The 22,088-nt window shown below is 53.4% G+C and overlaps 1 protein-coding gene and 1 long non-coding RNA gene across 20 annotated transcripts in view; one reads left to right on the forward strand and one right to left on the reverse strand.

The window, feature by feature from the left end:
* Positions 1-14,076, forward strand: part of Brca1 (BRCA1 DNA repair associated) — a 52,976-nt gene extending 38,900 nt beyond the window's left edge. For 16 of the 19 annotated variants that reach the window (XM_021240179.2, XM_021240189.2, XM_021240182.2 and 13 more), the window contains 8 exons: positions 3,173-3,260; positions 4,385-4,462; positions 4,894-4,934; positions 7,108-7,191; positions 9,838-9,892; positions 11,498-11,571; positions 11,730-11,790; positions 12,899-14,076. In XM_021240179.2, coding sequence (XP_021095838.2) covers positions 3,173-3,260; positions 4,385-4,462; positions 4,894-4,934; positions 7,108-7,191; positions 9,838-9,892; positions 11,498-11,571; positions 11,730-11,790; positions 12,899-13,023 — 606 coding nt within the window. In that variant the 3' untranslated portion in view covers positions 13,024-14,076. Of the gene's footprint in view, positions 1-3,172; positions 3,261-4,384; positions 4,463-4,893; positions 4,935-7,107; positions 7,192-9,837; positions 9,893-11,497; positions 11,572-11,729; positions 11,791-11,983; positions 12,054-12,898 lie in introns of those variants that run through there. The other 3 variants (XR_015447710.1, XR_002387676.2, XM_021240186.2) reach the window with 2 other exon arrangements.
* Positions 11,897-17,644, reverse strand: LOC110344828 (uncharacterized). The gene is made up of 2 exons (XR_002387693.2): positions 16,657-17,644; positions 11,897-16,304 (listed from the first exon to the last, which is right to left on the reverse strand). It is a non-coding gene; the product is annotated as an uncharacterized LOC110344828 (long non-coding RNA).
* Between the last annotated feature and the right edge of the window lie 4,444 nt (positions 17,645-22,088).

Below are 22,088 nucleotides of genomic sequence, written 5' to 3' on the forward strand. Positions count from 1 at the left end.
ACAACACAATTACATTTCTCATTGGGAATTGTACCTTTACGTAATGCATCTTGGTTCTTATTTTTTCCCCATTCCTAGCCCTCCCTTCACCCCCTCCACCCTTCCCTATTTACAAAGACTTTATTTCCATTTTTTCCATTTCTCATTTTTCCTTTCCCTTCTTTCCTTTCCCCTGCCCCTCCCACTACCCCTAACCCTTTGGACCTTTTCTTCCTATTTTACATTATCGATTATTCATTCTAATCATTGGTACATTTTAGGTATACAGTATAATGACATTCATCATTGGAAATTTGCACCTTTACATAGTCTCTCTTGGTTCTTATTTTTCACCCTTGCCCAGCCCTCCCTTCAACCCCTCTATTCCTCCCTATTTACAAAGATTTTGTTCCTATTTTTCCATTTTCTCATATTAATCCCATTCCCTTCTATCCTTTCCCCTAGCCCTCCCACTTCCTTCCCCTTTGCCCCTTTTCTTCCTATTTCACATTACCCATTATACATTTAGTCCTTATTTACACTTTCAGTTTCTCACACCAGAGAAACGGTATTTATTCATGTGTGTCCTATTTATTTCACTTAAGAGTATCGCCTCAATGTGCATCCACTTAGCTATAAATGTCTCTAATTTCTCATTTTTTATGGCTGAGTAGTACTCCATTTTATTTAAAAACCACATTTTCTTTATCCATTCTCCAGTTGATGGGCATTTGGGCTGTTTCCAAGTTTTAGCTATTACAAACTGCTGCTATGAACATGGGGGCACATATATCACTGTGGTATGATTCTTTTAATTCTTTGGGGAAGATCCCCAGCAGTGGAATAGTGGGGTCAAATGAGACTTCCAGTCTTAGTTCTTTGAGGTATCTCCATACTGATTTCCACAGTGCTTGCACCAGTCTACACTCCCACCAGCAGTGGAGCAGGGTTCCTCTTTCCCCACAGCCCCGCCAGCATTTGTTATTGGTTGATTTCATGATAGCAGCCGTTCTTTCTGGAGTGAAGTGGAATCTCAGCATTGTTTTCATTTGCATCTCTCGAATGACCAGTGATGTTGAACATTTTTTCATGTATTTATTTGCTGTTTCTATTTCTTTGTCTGAGAAATGTCTGTTCATTTCAGCTGCCCAGTTTTGGATTGGGTCTTTAAATTTGGGAGGTCTGATCTTTTTGAGTTCTTTAGATTCGAGATAGTAGATCTTTGTCTGAGGAAGAGCAGGTGAAGATTTTTTTCCCACATTGTGGGTTGTCTCTTCACACTGCTGGTGGTTTCTCTTGCTGTGCAGAAGCCTTTTAATAAGAAGAGATCCCACTTGTTGATTGTTTGTGCTAGTTCACGGGCAACTGAGGTTTTGTTCATAAAATCTTTTCCTACACCGATGTCTTAAAGCGTTCTACCTAACCTCTGTTCTAACTGGTTCAGAGTTTCTATTTTAATATTTAGATCTTTAATCCATTTTGATTTTAGTTTAGTGCATGGTGAGAGGTACAGGTCTAGTTTTAATCTTTGGCAAGTTGAAGCCCAATTTTTCCAGCACCATTTATTAAAGAGGCTATCTTTCCTCCAGTGAGGGTGTTTGGCTCCTTTATCGAAGATGAGATGGCTGAGTGTGTCTGGCATTGTTTCTGCATCTTCTAATCTGTTCCACTGGTCCTCAAGTCTGTTTCTTTGCCAGTACCATGCTGTTTTTATCACAGTAGCTTTGTAGTATAGTTGCAGGTTGGGGATTGTGGACACCGTGTCTGTTAAGTGACTTAATCACCTGCCTCACAGTTAGGTTCCTGGAGAGCCAGTGAAAATTGGCTTTCCTTGATCCTGGGTTTGTGAGCTTGGCTTTTCAGAAGGGGCTGAGGTGGCCTCCTGTCTTCCTTTGGGCCATTCTGAGCTGCAGATTAGTCTTCAAGTGGCTTGGCTACGTGTGGTCTTAAAACAAGCAAGAGGAGGACTGAGCTCTGTTCAGGGCTGTTGAAGTGTGTAAACTCATGATGAAAGCGACATGGACTGTGTTACATGCGATTAATTCCGAAGCCCATACTAAGATGATCTTTTCAGCAGTTGCTCTTCTAACTGTGCACTGTTTCCAGGGTGAGGTTTCAGCAGGGAATCAGTTCAGACTTGCTAATGATCTGGCCGAGAGAGGCAAGGAGGCGAGTCCGTGGCTTCTCTTCGCTGCAGTCTCCAGGGCCCCTCAGTCTGACCTTCGGTTTGGGATGGGTGTCAGGAAGCCAAGAGCACTGGTGAGGTGTCGTGGCTGGAAACCAGGGCCCAGGAACAGAGTCCCCAGCAAACAGGAGCCACTGGCTGTTCGGCCCTGCTCACCACAGACCTGGTCCATTTCTTCTGTCACCTGTGGGATAATAGCTAGAGGGCTCGAGATTTCACTGGGATCAGGCGTCACTGCAGCCCTTCTCCTTAAGGCAGAATGGATAGTCTGGGAGCCAGGCGTGGTGGTGCATGCCTGTGATCCCAGCACTCTGGAGGATCACTGTGAGTTCAAGGCCACCCTGAACTTCGTAAAGAGACCCTGTCTCAAAAATAAACATTTGGGCACTGACTTTAGAGACATCTTCACGTGACTGTTGTGTAACTGAGAGTTGAATCTTGGTTTTCAAGGCATATAACTTTTTTTTCCCCCTTTTAGCGTTAACTTTCTGTACAGACAAGTTAGCTCTCAGCTTGTGAATGTAGGCTGAAAAGCCTATATTAGAGTGACTACAAAGAAACTGTCTTAGGGAATGAAATGATATCTCCTATTAAAGACAAAATGAATATTTAGAATCTGTGATCATGTCTGCTAGCTCTGTATTAGACTATATTAGCATATCTTCCTTGGATTCATCACTTTTTTTTTTTTTTTGGTACCAGGAATCAAACTTAGGTCCTTGCGCTTTTGAGGCAGGTGGTGGAACCACTGAGCTGAATCCCCAGCCCCATTCATCACTTTTGTTAGGTTATTCATTTTGAGACTTGAAGCAAGTCTTAATAAAAACAATGTACATTTTCGGTGAAAAATGGAGACCCAAAGTTAGGATAGCCCATATGCTGAGCCAGTGATGGTGAACCTTGTAGAGCTTTCACTGCTAATAGCCCACTGCGGCATGCGTGCCGTGGATTCACTGCCCCTGCTCTAAGCTGTTATTTATTGCAGTGCAGTATTGGATTTGATTTCAGGTGCTCGTGCAGAAGTTTGCCAGAAAACACCACATTGGGCTGACCAGTCTGATCACAGCAGAGACCACCCATGTAGTCATGAAGACAGGTAAGCCAAGAGCCCTATGCTGGGTCAGCCAATAGCCGGTTCTCCAGGCACTGGAGACATTTCTGGGACATTTCTATGTAATTCTGGTCACAGCGTGGTGGGGCTTGAGCCCAGGGTCCAGCCCCCAACTCTGACCACAGGGTCAGAGGGCACCAGGGCAAGGGACCACAAACCAATCACCATGGAGACAAATGTCATCACAGTTAAATATATTTTATTTATTTATTTATTTATTTTGTACTGGGGATTGAACTCGGGACCTTACACTTTCGAGGCAGGCGGTGGAACCACTGAGCTAAATCCCCGGCCCAGTTAAATATATTTTAAGCTATAGGTTTGAGTCAAAGCTGATGAAAGGTGAAAAAGCTTTAAAATGCAAATTAAACCTAAAGTAGTTCAGTCCTTAAACTCAAAGGCAATATAACATTCACTACTTTTGAACTGAAAATGAGCTAAAATTTCTAAGTTTAAAGCATGTTATTAAATCGGCTTTTGTGGTGTTGGAACAAAAAGCTTCGTACATTGTTAAGGGTTTTGTGATGAGAGTCTGCTGTGCTTGGAGAAGGTCTGCTATTCAGGGTTCAGTTAAGTACATTTCTCCTCTTTAGAACCAAATGGTCTGTTCTCAGTGTGCTTGGGTCTTTAGAGGGCCTTTGAAACACTTGGAAATAAGCCGAAGTGACTGCAGCTACTGCGCTCTGAAGGACCCACATGCAGGATGGAGAGGAGTCACAAAAATAGTGTATTTTGAGGTGTAGGGAGGGGTGGGGAGTGGGAATTCTGTGGGGGCCGGTTGGTCACATCGACGGTTCAGGGTTTAGTGCAGTCTTTGCTGAGCACAGCAGGCCAGCCCCTCCTCAGCAGTCTCAGCTGTGGCTTGGGCGATCCCTTGAATGTGACTCTGGGCTCCTTAGCTACCTGTGGCCTCTAGGGGATGGGGCAGGTGTCTCCTCTCCTCTTGCCTTGGCATCTCTGGAGCCACAGTGTGGCTCTGTGTCGGCAGCTCCGGCCTCTGCCTCTGACACAGGGCTAGGGGCCATTAGGCCACATGGCACTTCATTCAGCCTCCTCCAGCAGCAGTTTCTGATTTTGTTCTAATCTTTCGGATGTTTTTCACTCCACAGATCCTGAGTTTGTATGCGAACGGACACTGAAATATTTTCTGGGAATTGCAGGCGGAAAATGGGTGGTTAGCTATTTCTGTAAGTGTGCGATATGCTTTCTCTCCTCCTCTCTTCAACACCTCAGAATTGCATTCTTACACCTAACATGTTAACACCTCTGATTTCTGTTGATGCGAGTCTGAATTACCCAGAGGTCTTTAGTGGTGACACAAAACTGGCTATCTTTAATGCATATCGCATTGTTCACATAAGCTGATGTTGAAGAAATGGATTTCTTTCATAACTAACAACCTAATGCGTCCTAGCAATGTTAGCATGGGGATGGGGACTTATTATCAGTGGGCAGAGAGCCACGGGCAGCGTAGATTGAGGATCGTGGGTCTCGGGGAGGAAGTGGCCATCTCCACCTCAGCGCAGAGCTCGGCTTCTGGGCAGGGAGTACCCTCCCCTCCCCTGCTCTCTGGTGCACTTCCCTGGCTCTAGGTGACCGTCTTCTGTGATCTCTCTAGGGGTGACCCAGTCGATGCAGGAACGAAGGATGCTGGATGAGGTGGGTACTGGGTGTGACAAACTAACCAGACACTTGGCACCTCACGTCACAGTCACACACAGCGGCCTGCTCCCTTCTGTGGAAGGAGGCTTTCAATAAATTTCCCTTGACAACGGGGCTAGTTGAGAGCCACCAGGAGCCATGTTTCCTTTGTCCTAGGTTTCCCAACAAACAGCCCTGGGGGCGTGTTACAAAACAGATTCACAGGGGCAACAAACAAGGCCCCCATCTTAAATTTAAATGCATGTAAAACAGCCTGCTCAGCATTGTTACAGGTAAAGACCTCGATTTACTATGCAGGTGATCTGTTTAGAGACCAGGTTCCTTCAGAGTGGTTGTTCTTCATGGTACTGAGATCAGGGAGACGTAAATAAGATAAAGTGTGGGAGGAGGATAATTTTAGAACAGCCAAGAGCTACTGATGACAATAGATCAGGCCAAATAAAAGTAGGAAAAGGGGTTTTAAACTGACGCGCTATCAGTGTTTCATAATTAATTGAATGGGGCCAGGGATTTAGCTCGGTGGTTCCAGCGCCTGCCTCACAAACGCAAGGTCCCGAATTCGATCCCAAGTACCAAAAAAAACCACAAAAACATAATCGAATGCCCTTTCTTTGGCTTGGCTTTGATGCAGTGGGTATTTGTTGAGAGATTGCTATGTGCCAGGTCTTAGGAACGTCCCAGCGAGCAGACTGAGTGCCAGCTCCAGTGTGGTTGGGTTGGTGCGCCTGAGATGTATGCACGATGCTAGCGAGTGCTCTGCAGAACAGCCAACTTGCAGGCCACAGAAGAGGGCCGGGCTGCTTCAGTCAGGGAGGCCGGGGAGGGTGATTCTGAAAGGTTGAGCTGAAGCCTAAGTGACAAGAATTTCCTTTAAAATGTGGAGAACAAGACAGTGTGACAGCACACACCCCATAATCCCAGCACTATGGGAGGCTGAGGCGGGAGGATCACAAGGTCCAGCCCCGCCCAGGCAATTTAGTGGCTCAGTGAGAGCATCTCAATAAGAAAAATAGAAAGGGTTGAGGATGCGGCTGTAGGAATGCCATGAGTGTAGCCCAGGTAAGAGGGGTAAGGACAGCTCATAGAACAGAAGGCCTAAAGGTGTCCAGGTAAGAGTGGGCTTGGCTGATTAAAGAAATCAGACTGGTGCTGCTGTGGAGCGGTAGCTGGTGAGTTATATGCAGGGGCAGCGGGCAGGACAGCGGCAGGACAAGGTCACAGATAAAGGGAGATTTGCTGGAACCCAGGGCAAGGAGTTTGGATTTATTCCTGGGATCATAGGGAGTACGTGGTGGTTAGAAAAGCTTGTCAGGGACCTGTGCATAGGCGGCCTTCCTGCCAGAGGGGAAGCTGGGGCCATTCTTGGTCTGGGCCTGCACAGTGGAGGTTAGGAGTCTTAACCGGTTGTGAAGGCTGAGCGCGGGGCAGCATGGCACTGGGAGGCCAGAGAGGTGAAGCAGGTAAATGACTCATCCAGAAGCTGGCCAGTGATCGGGACGGAAGCACAGAGTCATCTCACGAAGGTGGCAGATTTGTCACTAGACCCTTCCCCTCCGTGTGACTGGGAAATGTAAGGTGTCCTGTCCCTCGGTCACAGGTGGTGGTTATGGTCTTGGCTTTATTTTTCTTCATAGTATTCTTAGCAGTACATGAGTTTTCCCTAAAATCTGATCTTCAGTAAGACGTATCTAAGCTTTCTTCCCAAATTTCTCCCTAAAAGTCTAAACTCCCCAATCCCATTCTTCATTGTCTCTTCCTTTGCTAGTCCAAACTGCATCTTTTCTCATTTTGGCTTCATTAACTTTGTAACTCACATGGCACTCTGAAAAGCCCTGACTCCTTCAGCTGGTACTGCACAGTTGATTTATGAGATGGGGATCGCCAGTGATGTCCGCAGTAGCACAGTACTAGCAGCTGCACCTAAATGGAAAGTGTGTTTGGAAGGAGACAGATGTTGACAATCCAGCTGTGTGGGCCCCGGGGAGGGGGAGGGCTCTGCACAGCAGAGATCCCTGCAGCCAGCCGGTCCCTGGTCCTTCCTCCCAGGCACTGAAAGGAAGGACCTCAAATGGTTATTTCCCTACTTGTTCCGGTCACGAGCCTGTCCACTCCCCCACCACTGCAGGGGCCTCTCTTTCCTGATGTGGGGGTTTGGCTGGGTTTCTTTCAGTGTGATTTTGAAGTCAGAGGAGACGTGATCAACGGAAGAAGCCACCAAGGTCCAAAGCGCGCGAGGGAATCCCAGGACCGGAAGGTGAGCACTGTCCTTACCACTGGCAGGACTCTGGCTCAGCGTGGCCACGTGACTCGGTTCCAGACTGGGATTTAGATCCCAGCTGCTAAGTGGCAGAGCTGGAGTTTTAAACAAGTACGCGTCTACCGGGCCGCCTCTGTCTCACCGTGTGTGTCTCGAAAGCAGGGTAGTAAGAGCTCGGAGCCAAGTGCACACAGCTGTGGAGCAGCAGAGAGCAGGAAATGATTAATCATCAGCCATCAGCCAGGCCGGGGACACCTGTAATCCCCAAGTCCTCCAGAGGCTGAGGCAGGAGGCTCACACGCTTGGGGCTAACTTGGGTAAATTAACAAGACCCAATTTTAAAATAAAATACAAAGGACTAAGGATGTGACCCAGTGGTAGCATGAGCAAGGCTCTAAGTTCAAACCCAATACCAAAAATGAAAATCAACAATAGCTAACATGTATATAATGTATACTACATGCCAACTAGTGCTCTAAATGACCAACAATATTTTCACCATTTTACAACTCTATGGAGTGTGTAGTAAGTAGCTCAGACTGGCCTTGAACTGCAACCCTCTTGCCTCAGTCTGCCGAGTGCTGGGACATAGGAAGGCACCGCAATGCCTGCTTCATTATTCCCCATTGTGTACATATGAGAAAACTGAGGCCCAGAGAGGGTGAGTGTGGTGACCAGGGTCACGCAGCGAGTGAGTAATGGAACTTGGAGTCAAGCCCAGGCAGTTCGCTCTGGGTTGAAAGTCTTAACCATACCATGGGTTCTGAGAAGGTCAGAGAGGCTCCACAAAGGACTCATGGGTTATCCTAACAGTTTTAAGTGCGTCCCAGGAAGCCTCCATGGCCTCCCTCAGTGATGTGGCTGGAATAGCGTGTTTCTCTTGAGGAACCCACGCGCGCCTGATGTCCATACCTGCTGTCTGGCCTGAGCCTTCAGCAGGCTGGAGTTCCTGGCTGTGCTCGGGTCCCTGTCTGCATTTCTTCTTTTTCATGTGTCCCCGTGGGCATTTCAGCACATCGTCCAGTGGCGCACCCCCTGGCCATCACGGAAGCTTAGCAAAGGTGGCTTCCAAGGAAACTGCTGTGGTTTATTGTTTACTTTGGGGTTTTGTTTTTTGAGACAGGGTCTCGCTATGTAGTTCAGGCTGGCCTCAAACTCGTGGCAATCCTCCTGGCTGAGCCTCCCAAGTGCTGGGATTACAGCTGTGGACCCCCACGCCCAGACAGGAAAACTGCTTTGGAAGATGGTCTCAAATCAAGCCTAGGGGGCTGAACCGTGGGTCAGCCACCCTCCCCTCCAAGCCTGTCAAGTAGCCGAGGTGCGAGAACAGTGTTCATCCTCCTGCTCTGCCTTCATCCAGCGGGTCTGGGTTCAATAGCGTCAAGCCTGTCCAAGGGCTGGGGACAGGATGAGACCGACTCACCCTGCCGGCCCTTCTCTGTCCTCTGGCCATGGCCGGGTGTGCATGTGGGGGGCTGCGTCCAGGAGGGGGACCACTTCCTGTAAGGCCACCCGTGTGCTGCAGTCCCTTGGAGGCTGGGTCAGTCTGGACATAGGTGCTTTTCGTGTTAGTGGAGCAGGGAGTGGGGGAAGGAGAGGCCTTTGAGCATTGCGCAGGGTCACACGGACTCCGTGTGTCCATCTGGGCTCAGTGCCACATGCTTATAGTCACAGCTCCTTGGAAGCTGAGCCTGAAAGTTGGTGACCAGCCTGGGCAGCATCACAAGACAAAATCTATCCTTTTTTGGTTCCAGCCAAGGATCCTGCCCCAGCTCTCCTGCTGGGCAGTTGCTGTGCTTCCAGCCCTGGCTTCCTCCTCAGTGGCAGAGCCCTGAGGCCCGGTACAGACGCCCACATAAGTCTTTGTGCCATCCAGCCCAGTTGCCACCAGCCACAGCGCTCAGATTCAGAGTCAGGTGGGAAGCTGGGTCCCTTGCTCTGCCCATGTTTCCGGTGCCCACACCGCACCTTCCCGGGCAGATCCAGAGCCTCTCGGGCATCAGGAGGTCCCCAGGCCAGACTGCCAGCCTGGAGGCAGAAGTCACTGAGGAGGTGCCCTGGGCCTGTGTCTTCAGGATCCAGGCTCTGCTTCCAGACACAGCGCTGCGGAGCTCACTAGGGGCCGTTCTCGGAGCCGTGAAGAGGAAGGAGCTGGGGGCCGGGGATTTAGCTCAGTGGTTCCAGCTCCTGCCTTGCAAGCGCGAGGTCCCGAGTTCAATCCCCGGTACCAAAAAAACAAAGGGATGAAGAAGAGGAAGGAGCTGTCAGGGAGCAGCGCGCCGTGGGGATGAGTGACCATGTTAGGGCAGGCAGCAGGCTTCAGCCAGTGGCTGTGGCTTTCCTGCCATGCTGGCCTTTTATGAAACAGGGCCCAGGACTTTTCCTTTCATTCCTGCCAAGACATGAAATGACCTGCAAATGCCAGCGAGAGGATCCTGGGCCAGCTGGGCAACTCCCTGGAATGATAAAAAAGCTACTCTGAGTCTCAGTCAAACACGCACACTCAGGAAAGCCCTCAAGCCTGTCAGTGTCCTGGACGCCGGCTGACTTCCCCAGGAAGTAGCAGATGTCAGGGAAAGAAATCGTCTTTTCTGAGCCTCTGGTCATAACTACTCTGTCCCCTGTCCCTCTCCCTCCTTGCAGATCTTCGGAGGCCTTACCGTCTGCTGCTGCGGGCCCTTTACTAACATGGCCACAGGTACGGGAATGGACGGGGCGGTGCTTGGGAGGAGGTGGCACCTGTGTCATCCCCCAGACCTCATGCCCTGCTCAAAGCAGGAACTGACATCCAGCGCTCTGTGAGGCTGAGGCAGGAGGATAGTGCCCATCTGGAATAAGGAGGGGGCAGGAGGCCAAATGGGGAGAAGATGGTTCGGGTGTCTCAAGGTCAGAGGAGCGATGGCTCCCCCAGCCCTCTCCATTGCACGTGAGAGGCAAGCGCAGTGCTGGGGTCTGCGGTCAGGCCAGGGCACCAAGGCCAGAGTAGGGAGGCTCTCAGAAGAGTGTCTCCAGCTCAGCCTGACACAGTGTGGTATTACCATCAGGGCTGCCGCGGGCTCAGCCCTGAGTCGGCATCCTGAGTGCCCTGTGCTTAGATTTGGCTCCATCTGTGCCTCACCCCTGCCCGAGGCCTCGCCCCTGGAGCCTGGCAGCTGTGCATGTGCAGCAAGTGGGCCTGGCCATGGAACTCTGCTTCCTCCCTAACGTGATTGGTTGGGATTTTATGAAATTTCCAAGTGCCACTCAAGGGTTTCTCTGTTTCTGTGCTTTGGTGTAGGGAAAAACCAGGGTCTCTCGCAGGCATCCTTTTGGCGGTGTGAGTGAACCTCACTTCGGTCAGCCAGGAGCTGGGCGTGGTGGTGCACATTTATCATCCCCACCCTGGGGAGGCTGAGGCAGGAGGATCGCTGTAAGTTCAGCGTCAGCCTCAACTATGTAGTGAGACCCTGACTCAGAAGTCAAAAAGAAAAAAGACAGGGCCAAGGATTTAGCCCAGTGATGTCTGCCTTGTAATCGCAAGGTCCTGAGTTCGATCCTCAGCACTAAAGAGAAAAAAGACAGCAGGGTGCCCTTCAGCAATCCCGAAACAACCCAATGTGCTGATTCTCCAGGTGCAAACAGGACAGCCCTGCAAGGTCTTCTCTTCCTCCTTCCTTTACTGTTTCTCTCTCTCTCTCTCTCTCTCTCTCTCTCTCTCTCTCTCTCTCTCTCTCTCTCTCCCCTCTCAGGGATACTGGAGATAGAACCTAGGACTTTCACACTGAGCTGCATACCCAGCTCTTTGAGAAAGAATCTTCCTAATTTGCTGGGCTCAAACTTGTGATCCTCCTGCCTCAGCCTTTCAGTAGCAAGGACTTAAGGTGGGCACCGCTGTGCCAGACTTGCAGGCCTCCTGATTTTCCTCCTCTGTGGGGTGGGGTCCAGCACAGCCTATGCCCTTTGCCCCTGTTGTGCATATCTCCACTCCTCTGCAGTCGTCCCTGACTGGAGCGCTGGGCAGTGCTTATCCACCAGTGCAGGGCCAGCGTGCAGGGCAGGAAGCGGGCTTCACACAATGTCTAACCAGCACGTTAGCAAATTAATGGAAATTGGATCTTGGATATTTTTCCTCTGGAAACGTTTTATTTGGAAGACTAGGAGACTTGGCTACCCAGCAGCCTCTTGGGGACTGACAGCCCTGAGCGTGGCACAGCAGCAGTCCTGACAGGCCTCTGTCCCTGAAACACCTGCCTGCCTCGAGCCTGAGAGCAGGAGACCTGGGTCGCATGCAGCCGGGTGATGGTAGCCGGTTGTCGCCCTGCAGATCAGCTCGAGTGGATGCTGCGGCTGTGTGGGGCGTCTGTGGTCGGAGAGCTCTCGGCGCTGCCCCTCAGTACTGTAAGTGTTGGGGCTCTGGGCCCGGGGACCCCGAGTGAGCACCGGGAGTGTGGTCTCTCTGCCCCAGGCCCCTCCCCTCCCCTCAGTGTCCCACATGGCGCGGTGACCACTGCCAGAGCCCTGCTCTGATACCACAATGCCCTCTCCTGGGGCTGCAGGGAGCTCAGTCGGTCGTAGTCATGCAGCCGGAGGCCTGGACGGAGGACGCGGACTTCCTTGGTAAGATGCCTGTGTCTCCAGGGACACTGGGTCCTGTGGGTGGGTGTGGCCTGGGTAGCAGCATCCCTGGTGCGTTTTGATTGTTGGTTAAATGAGTAGGTGAATGTCCTTTCAACATGTTTTATTGCATTGTATTACAAGGGTAATACGATAAGTCCCTGACTTATGACATTCGAGTTGTGAACTTCCACAGGTGCACTGTATAAGACTCGGTTTGTTGGGTACGAATGAATCTGCCTTACAGTTCTGGAATGGAACTCATAGTAAGTCGGGGACTTACTGTACATAACCTTTTTGCATAGGAGGGTAGTTTGGATTTTGGTCCCCACACCCGCCTTGGTTTTTTGAACAGGGTCTTGCTGTGTAGTTCAGGCTGGCCTTGTACTCACTATTAGATCCTAGACTGGCCTCAAACTCACAGCAGTCCTCCTGCCTCAGCCTCCCAACTGCTGAGATTACAGCATACGCCACTATGCCTGGCTAGTTTTGGTTTTTGGTCTAAGATGATGTCTCATCAAATTGCCCAAGCTGACCTTGAACTCCAGAGTGCAGGGGATCCTCCTGCTTCAGCCTCCTGAGAAGCTGAGGCTACAGGTGTACAGCAGTCCAACTGGTATGAATGTGTGTGGGGGGTGTTAAATATAAATGTTCACAGAATATAATGTATCATAAAACAAATCTCAGTAGGCCAGGCATTTGACTCATGCCTGTCATCTCAGCCATTCAGGAGGCCAAGGCAGGGGGACTGTGAGTTCAAGGCTGGCCTGGGCAACACAACAAGACCCCAAAGCAAAAAAAAACCCACAATAACCCTGCGGTGTGCAGGTGATCACCGTCAAATTCCCCATGCGTGTGTTCTGCACACACACGGGGCCACGTGCAGCATGCTGTTTCCCCATCAGTGCCTCGAGAGCCCTGGCTCTGCTGGTGCATCTCCATCGCCTGAGCTGAAGCTGTGTTAGTCCAGCTGCCCGTGGCTGGGCTCTCCCAGGCGTTGCGGCAGCTACCTGGGGCAGCACTGGGGCCCCCAGATTAACCCTCGGGACCCCTGCAGCCAGGTCTCCGAGTGGGGACCAAGTTGACACTGATTGCCTGTGTCTGTCCCCAGCCCTCGGACAGCTGTGCCAGGTGCCCGTGGTGACCAGAGACTGGGTGCTGGACAGCGTAGCCCTCCACCAGCGCCAGGAGCTGGATGCCTACCTCATCCCCCAGGACCCCCACAGACCCCGCTGACTCCGCCCATCCAAGGGTCTGGGACCACAGGACCCCGAGGATGCCCTTCAGAAGTGGCCTTGGCCGGGCACGGTGTCACTATTGCATGCCTGTCATCCCAGACCTCAGGGATGCTGAGGCAGGAGGATTGCAAGTATCAGCCCATCTGGGCAACTTAGCTAGACACTGTCAAAAAATGAAAAGGGACTGAGGATGGAGCTCAGTGGGAGGGGGCTGGGCTCTGCAGGCGGGGGAGCCCCTCTGACTCTTCCTGAAGTCCTGGTTCCAGATGTCTCCTCCGCATGGCCTGAGAAGAGCTTCCGGCCACCAAGTGTCTCTTAAAGATGTTCTGTTTCAGGGCTCCTTTTGAAACCTGCACAGAACTGTGGCAATTTTTCACCTGCAAAGCACTAAGAACCATTTAGCCCCACAAGCAACCAAGACACAGGTTCCTTTCCCTGGGCAGAGGCGGGTTGGCGGGGTCCCTGGGTTTGTCTCAGCCCTGTTTGCATCCAGCCCTGGTTGGGCCTGAGTGGGAGGAGCTGGGGGCCTGAGACCGACCTAAAACTGGGCAGGCACATAATGGAGGTGAATGTGGGGCTCGGGTTCCTTAGAGGAGACCTCCAAAAATCTACCAGATGTGCTCTGCAAGAGTTCTTTTCCCAGGAACCAGGGTCCAAGGAGAGGCTTCTCGTTCCCCAGTAGAGGCAAATCAGAATGTTTGTTCTCATCTCCCGGGCATGTAACCCGTCCCTCTTAACATCAGCTCTGGCATGAATATATCATGGTGCTGAGGGACGGATCCCACCGGGAAAGGAGCTGTTCCACTCTTTGAGGTAATTTCTTCCCCCTTGCTTCCCATTGCTGAACGTTACAGCTTCATAAATAATTTGCTGAAGAAGAGAAAGTGGTTTTCATAAAGTCCTTATCCAGAGCCGTTTCTGGTGTGGGAAGGACTGGGTCTTGCCTAGCCCCGGTGTGCAAGGGCAGGCTAGACCTGATTGTATGAAACACGTTTGTAAGTGTGCTGTTAACACTGCAAATAAACTCGGTAGCAAACGCTTCCACCAAGAATGACTGTTGTGTTTTTGTTTTTGTTTTTTGAGACAGGGTTTTGCTATGTAGTTTATTCTGGCTTTGTACTCAGGGTGATCCTCCTGATCAGCCTCCCGAGTGCTGGGATTACAGACATGTGCCACCATGCGAGGCCGAGAATGGCTGTTGTTGAGATTTAGACTGCAGACAGCCTTTTCTCTGTGGGCCTGGGGATGAAACGCAGGGCCTTCCTGCTGAGCTGCATCCCAGCCCTCCCCCGTTTTTTTTCATTTGCAGCCTCATCTGTAAAATGGGGCTTCGGATACCATCTACCTTTAGGGTGACAGGCAGCTTAAATACCTGCCACATTTCTATTTCTTCCATAGCAGATCATCACAACTGTGGCCGCAGCAAGGTGGGTTTATCACTTCTTGCTTTGGGATGGGCCAGGTGGCGCTTGGTGACAGCTCCCGTTAGCGAGCTGGGGCCCACATTCCTGTCTCTGGCAGCCCGCAGCCTCCGCCCCTCACATACATCTCCAGCGGAGGGCCCAGGTTGGCCTGGGAACCCAGGGCACCTCCCGGCTCCAGGTGCGTTTCCTCAGTGATGGCCGCCCTGTCCCTTCCCAGCCATATCTGGATGAGGGAGGGACTCGGGGACCAGGAGGTGGCAGGACTGTCCTCTGCTCCCCTGCACAGCTGTCCTGACCCACACCGCCTGGAGCCCAGCCCTCCCACTGCCAGGTCTGAGGCCTGGGGCCTGGGGTGGGCAGCGCAGAGGAAATGGGTGGGTTTTATCCCAGCCTTCCCCCCAGCCCTAGGAACTGTTTTTTTTTTTCCTCGTTTGGAAAATGGGACCTGACACTCAGGTTCCTCACTGGTAAAGGTTTCCACAGCTAAGCCAGGCGCACACCTGTAATCCTGGCACACTGGGAGGCTGAGGCAGGAAGATCACAAGTTCGAGCCCAGCCTAGGTGATGTAGCAAGACGCTGTCTCAAAATGGGCTGTGGATCTAGTTCAGTGCAAACTGGGTTTGATTTTTTTTTTTTAAATAGTAAAAGTTTTCTGTAGATGGGCGTGGTGGGGCATTCCTGTAATTCCAGGTTCTTGGGAGGCTGAAGCAGAAGGATCCAGGGCAGCCCAGGCAACTCCATGAACCTTGTCTCAAGATGAAAAGTGGACAGGGCGGATGTAACTCAGTGGTAGAGATCTAGTGTACTGTGTCAGCCCTGGCCTTAGTCACCTGCACAAGGCCGGTGTGATTGTCCCTTGGGGTCTTCCTGCCAGCCAGCGGCTCGGCTGCCCCTCCCACCCCGACTGGAAGACGTTGCTCCAGCCCAGACTCCTGCTTGTCCCACGGCCCCTTGCCTGTTTCCCAAAATGGACCTCAAAAAGAACAGGGCTGCAGGTTATCTCCTGAAACACAGACAGCGCCAACCAAGCATCAGCCGGGAAACCCAGAGAGGGAAAGGCATGGGGATGGGAAGCCAGCAAGGAGCTGGCGCCCAGGATGGAGCGGCGAAGGCTGTGCGTGCGTGTGGCACAGTAAGGGCGGCTGGGCCTGTGATGCCCGAGCCCAGGCCTCTGCCCCGTGCTGGGGTGCTCAGCTCCTGCAAGCAGCCCGTAGATCTGCCCAGAGCAAGGAGAAAACTGAAGAAATGAATCTGGGCTCTGGACAAATAGAAAGCTAGGGAGAGCTGGAAACAGGCAGCTCCTGCCCAGAGCAGGGACTGGGGAGGGAGGGTCAAGAAAACCTCAGCAATGGTTGGAGGGGCTGGAAGGAATGAGGTTGGAGAGACCTGGACATGGTGCCTTGGGGAGTGGGAACTTTGCTTTTGGGGGTGTTTGTTTTCTTTTGAGAGAGGGTCTTGCTGGGTAGCCCAGGCTGGCCTCAAACTCCCAGTGATTCTCCTGGCTCAGCCTCCTGAGTGCTGGGATGACAGGTGTAGGCCACCACGCTGATTCCGAGTGGGAATTCTGAAGACCTCGTTCTCAGTTTAGTGCAGTGGTTCTCAAAACAGCCGGGCCAGAGGCCCCCAGGTGGGAGCTGCAGGATCATCCGGGAACCTGTTGGGGATCCGGGATCCCAGGCCTCGCCACTCAGGTGGAGCCCTTGGAGCTGCCAAGGTGCAAGTCTGGGAACCAGGGCCGAGAGCAAGGTGCTGCCAATGGCTGCAGGGTCCCCGAGGTGCGTGGGGATCACAGCCTGGGCCGGGGCTTATCTCATCTCCCAGGCTGCAGCGCTGCCTCTGCTCCTGCTAACGGCCCTGCAAGCAAACACAAAGCAAAGGACAAAGATTAAATTATATGAGCACCGTAGGAGCAGAAGGGCCAAACTGCTTGAGAAAGAAACCAGCTCTTGGCTTAGGAGGTTTTATTAATATTTAAATTGCAGTGAAGCCCCAGCTGCCGCCTTGGACTCCAGCATAGCCATATGCAAATGCGTCTTTCAGAAGCAAGGCAATTTCAGACAGCCCTCAAGGTAACAAGAACAAATAAAACAAATGATTTTGTAATTTATCGACTGACGGTGCGCCCGGCGTGGTGGGGGTGGGGGGAGTAGGGAGCAGCGGAGGACCCGGAGGGAGGCTGCGGGGGGGGGGGGCGCGTGGGACCCACCTGATGCTTCAGCTCCCAGGAACCATGACAATCATCACTGTTGTGCAGGACTGCGGCTTGAGCCCAGGGCTTTGGCACTGACTGCAGCCCTGGCCTTTTGTTTTGTAACTCACAGCGATCCCCCTGCCTCAGCCTCCCGAGTGCTGGGATGACAGGCGTGCGCCACCTCCCCTCCCTCTTTCTGGCTGAGATAGGGTCTGCCCGGCTGGGCTCAGCCTGCGATCCCCCCCGCGCGGTGGTGGGAATCACTGACCCTGTGCTGCTCTCTTCACGCAGATGACGAAGGCCGAGCTGGCAAGCTGGCGTGGGAGAAGGGGCCAGCCCAGACTCAGCTGTGGGAGGCGGAGCCCGCGCCCGCGGGGCCCTGGCAGGGAACCAGGAGCAGCGCCGCTCGCTCGCCAGGTTCAGGGCGAGGGCAGAGTTTGCGCCGGCGGCGCCCTGGCCTGCGTGCGCACGCGCATGCGCGGGAGGGGTTCCCGGGCCCGGGAGAAGGCCGGTTTCCGGGCTCAGAGGTTCACCGCGGCGGGGCACCGCGCACACCTGAGGTCCCAGCCCTGGGCGGGCTGAGGGGAGGGCGGGGCTTCGAGTTCAAGGCCAGCCCAGACTCCGGGGCAAGACTCACATAAAACGCTTAATATTCAGGGGGTGAAGCAAGAAAGCCCGGAAGGCTCCAGTGCGAACGATTCTGGTTTCCGAGGCCGTTTGGAGCGAGCTCAAGGCCCTGGGTTCAAGCCCAGCACTGACTGCCAGAGAGAGAAGCTCTTCGCAGCTCCGCCGTACACGCTGCGGGGCGACCCCAGGAGACAGCCCCTCGGCCCTCAGCCGCAGCTGGCGAAGGGGCGGGAAGGAAGGGAGGAAGGAAGGGGGAGGAAGGAGGGCGTGGTCACCGCACACCACCAAAGGCCTCGGCTCCTCCCCCCCCTCTGCCCGCCACCCTGGCTCCCCCTAATGGCGCTCGGACCCGCAGCTCTGCAGCCCCAGATCTGCCTGCACCCCCTTCCCCAGAGCCTTCCCGGTGTTTCAGGCCACTCTCCCCATTTAGAATACCCACGCTCGGTGTGGTGGCACAGTCCTGTCATCCCAGCTCTCAGAAGGCTGAGACAGGAGGATTGCTCTGAATTCGAGACCAACCTGGGCTACATAGTGAGACCCTGTCTTTAAAAAGAGTTTTTTGGTACCAGGGGTCAAACTCAGGACCTTGCGCTTTCGAGACAGGTAGAGACAGAGGCTAAATCCCCTGCCCCAAAAGATTTTTTTATAAATGAAATATAAAAAGGGCTGGGGGCCAGGGATTTAGCTCAGTGGTTCCGCTGCCGGCCTTGTAAGCTCAAGGACCCGAGTTCGATACCCAGTACCAAAAAGAAGGACTGGGAATGTAGCTCAGTGCAAGGGCCCTGGGTTCAGTTACACACACACACAAATGTTTTGCTTTATTTAGGATACTTTTTTTATTTTGTTTTTTTTGATACCGGGGATCGAACTCAGGTTCTTGTGCTTGCTCAGCAGGCAGGGAAACCACTGAGCTAAATCCCCGGCCTAGGATACTTTCTTTAATTGATAAGTTACTTGTATGCATATTCTGTCTTCTCTATTTGACTAGAAAGTCCTTGTAATCCTGTAGGTGGGTTAGTACCGTTTCATCTTTATTAGAAACCAGGAGGGCCGGGGATTTAGCTCAGTGGTTTTGCCGCCTGCTGCGCAAGCGCAAGGACCCGAGTTCAAACCCCAGTACCAAAAACCAAAAAACTATGAAATTTATTAGAAACCAGGATTTTATTTTTCTCCAATGATAGGGATGGAAAGGGGTTGAACTTGCTCTAGTAGCAGCTGTGGGATTAGAGGTTTGTGCCACCACACCTGGCTGTCACCCAGTTTCGCTCCTGGTGTCCGCTTTGTCAGGTACCTACTGTGTTTGCTGAATGGATGAGTTAAAGGATGAAGGACTCCATGAATGAAAGAGCAGGGCCCACGCTTGCTTGCCCTGGACCTTTGGAGAACAGCCCGGCCCATGGCGGTTCCCTTCACCCTCCCAGTCAGTTCTTACGGCCTGACTCATTCCAAAAGCAAGACAAGGCATCCAAATGTCTTCCTCTTCTAACCATCCTTTGGGCCTCCTGGGTTCTCTGCCTCTCCTGAATCCTCCCCGCAGAGTGGTCCAGCTTCCCCTACCTACAGGCTGGGCCTTCCCCAGCTGCCCTGCCCTGGCGGGGGAGGAATGAAGGTGTGCCCACTAATCGATTTGCAATCACAGCAGCAGCACAGCGAGGTCCCTCCCAGCTGGGGTAGAGACTGCTGACCCATGCTACAGAGGGTAAAACCGAGGCCCGGGGCCTTGTCACTTCCTAAGGCAGTGACAGACGTGAAACTAACCAGCACCTGAGCCCCTGTTCCTCAGGCCGCAGGTAGAGGCACCCTTGCCCTGTATCTGGGAGTCAGGGAGCTGGGACTCCGGGTGAGCCAGGTGTGGAGGCTGCAGGAGGTCAGAAAAGTGTGTAGCTCGGGAAAGCCTTTTTCTCTGCAGCACTGAAGCAGTTGGTGCTAGCTAATCCAAGAGGGTTTTTTTGGTTTTGTTTTTAGCATTACTACATGTCCCAGGTGAGGCACAGGTGGAGAGGGGGTGTCATCCGAAGGTGACAGAGACACAGGTGAGCAGATGTTTGCCATCCTGTCTTGAAAACCACACAGAGCCAGAGCCAGGGCCGGGGATTTAGCTCAGTGGTTTCACCGCCTGCCTCGAAAGTGCAAGGACCCGAGTTCAATCCCTGGTACAAAAAAAAAAAAAAAACCACACAGAGCCAAAAGGCAGTGTGTGTCAGCCAGAGAAACTCCTGCTGGGACTCGGGAGGGGCTTCTGAGGTTGGGTCAAGGACAAGGGCAGAAGCTGCTCCATGAACCCAGGAGGTGGAGACCCGTCCCCACACCCCAGCCTCATGTCAGCTCCCAGCCCCCAAGGTGAGATGCCACCTGGCAATGGGATCCCAGGAAGCCAAGGGCTGTTCGGAGCACCTCTGGTTTCTAACCCAACACCAGCCAGATGGAAAGGGGAAACCCCGTGGATACTCAGCTGCTAATCCCAGAGCAAAGCCATGCTCTTCCTCCTACCCAGGGCCAGGCCCTGCGCCCCAGCCACTCGGGTCATCTCACTGTGCTCCTTGTCAGCCTCCAGGACCCCTGGCATTGGCTTGGGCCGTGGGCACGGGCAGGGCCCATCCACCCCACTCTGTGAAGGCCCCAAGTGCCACTGAGCTGTGGGCCCACAATGGGCAATTGTGTGTCCTATGGATTTCACACAGAAAAAAAAACTGAGCCACCTTTGGGGCAAGGGGGAGTGGGGCCTGGCACTGGCCTCCTCGAAGGGCGTGGCCATGAGGGACAATGTCAGGCCAGCCTGGCCCGTCCTCCAGGACCAGATGGGAACTGGGGCTGGGAGGAGCCGGACTGGGGCAGCTGAGGCCAAGGCGCTCATTTGCATCATAAGCGATCGCTTCTCCCTGTCCCTCACCAGACACAATGGACAGTTGTTTGCTGGCACAGCAGACTGTCACAAGGAGAGAGCAAGGGAGCCGGTGACAGATGCCCTGGGGCTGGGGGGCAGCCCTCCCTCCTGTGCCCCAGGCCTTGGGGGACTCGTTTTCACATAGTGTCTAGGCCTTGGAGACCAAACCAGACCCTTTCCTTATTTGTGTGTGTGGGGGGGGGGGTGGCACTGGGGATTGAATCCAGGTCTTCCCAGTGATTGCAGTCCTCCTGCCTCAGCCTCCCAGAGTACTGCAGTTACACATTCGCAACCACCACGCCCAGTGTGAACCCAGTCACTTGACCGAGGAGGGAACTGCGGTGTTAAGAGGGGACATGAGACTTTCAAAAGGCTAAACAGTGAGCTCACAGCAGTGTCACAGCTTCTAGAACCTCCTAGGCTGTCATTCAGGGTGCTACCTTAGCCTGCCCCTTACCCATCTGGTGCCCTGGTTCTGTTCTGGGCTTGGGTTCCATCCTCCTCTCTCCTGTGTCCATCTGATCCCTGCTTTCTGTGGTCCGGCTGTGCCTCTCCATCTTTCCCAGGCAGCCAGGATAATTCCTAAGATGCTTCTTTTGGGTTTTTGAGACACGGCCTTGCTGTGAAGTCCAGGGTGACCTGGAACCCTCATCCACTCTCCTGCCTCAGCCTCTGAAGTGCTGGGATTACAGGCTTCCCCTTAATCCTTGCCCTAACCGTTAGGTCTGGCAGGAGAGAAAGGAGCTCGGAAGCTGTCTCTGCATTTCAGGGAGAGGAGCAGAGAACCAGCGTGGGCAGGGCCTGCTGGAACTCGGGCGCGCAGACAGCAAGACTCTGCTTGGTCCTGTCAGTCTTGTGAGCTCCGTGGTCCTAGAGGCGAATGGTGAGGCTCCGAGGGGCTCAGTTGCCTGTCCACGGTGGCCCAGCTGGCAGACGGTGGCAGACACAGGCTCTGGGCCACCTTCTTGTTCTCCCCTGCTCCGAGACTCCCTCCCCAGACCCCTCTCCTGCTGCCACTGCGGCCCCCTCCAGTGTGCAGAGCACCTCAGGACGGTCGCCCCAGGGTCCCCCCCTGCTCAGGGCCCCTCAGGTGGAGGCTGGAGCCTGGGTCTGTGTCCTGCCGGGAGGGGGCATCAGGGCGAGTGGGAGTCTGCGTGCGAACAGAAGGCCTCTGGGTTCATCTGACGCTAAGTGAAAAACTCCCCAATTATTCGCCCAGCCTCATTAATATGCAGACAGACATCTGTTATTTAGGAGGCAACAGCAGAGGTGTTGGGGGGCTGGGCGCCTGGCTTCCTTGTCCAGGTTGCGGAGTTAGCTGCCTGGGCTCCCCCAGGCCTGAAGGCCCCGCTGGACCCTCTCCTCACCCTTGAGGAACGCAAGGAGGGGTCAGCCAGAGGCGGGAGAGGAGCTGACAGGAAACCGCTGAAGACAAAAGCTCTTCCCGCGGAGGACACACCTACCCCCGTGTTTAGCCCGTGATTAGCCCCTGGGAAACTAAAGACGCCTCTCGGGGCTGGGCTGGGCTGGGCTGGGCTGGGCTGGGCTGGGCTGGGCTGGGCTGGGCCTCCCCTCCCCCGGCCCACGGGAGTCCAGGAGCTGGGGTGGGTTTCTATGGCAACATTGGGTCCTCACTCCAGGGTCCTACAAGAAAGTAGGGGGTTCAGAAAGATGGAGACCAAAGGACCTCGGCCTTTGGAGGGGCAGCTAAGGGTCCCCCAGCTCCTAAGACCGGTGTGGGAATGAGCTGGCCTCCCCCTCCATCTCCTCAGGCCTCTGCGTCCCAGCGGCAACCTCACACCAGCTATGACGCCTTTCCAGGTTCCCTCAAGCCAGGTTTGGAACCTCTGGAGGACCGGACACAGCCCTCGGGCGCGCAGGGTGATGACATCATCCTCAGCCACACAGTGGGACCCATGCGGGACAGGAGCCCCTC

This window comes from Heterocephalus glaber, unplaced genomic scaffold, assembly GCF_053883595.1.
Source record: "Heterocephalus glaber isolate CG9 unplaced genomic scaffold, H.glaber_assembly_v1.0 deba00001773, whole genome shotgun sequence".
Classification (NCBI taxonomy): domain Eukaryota; kingdom Metazoa; phylum Chordata; class Mammalia; order Rodentia; family Bathyergidae; genus Heterocephalus; species Heterocephalus glaber.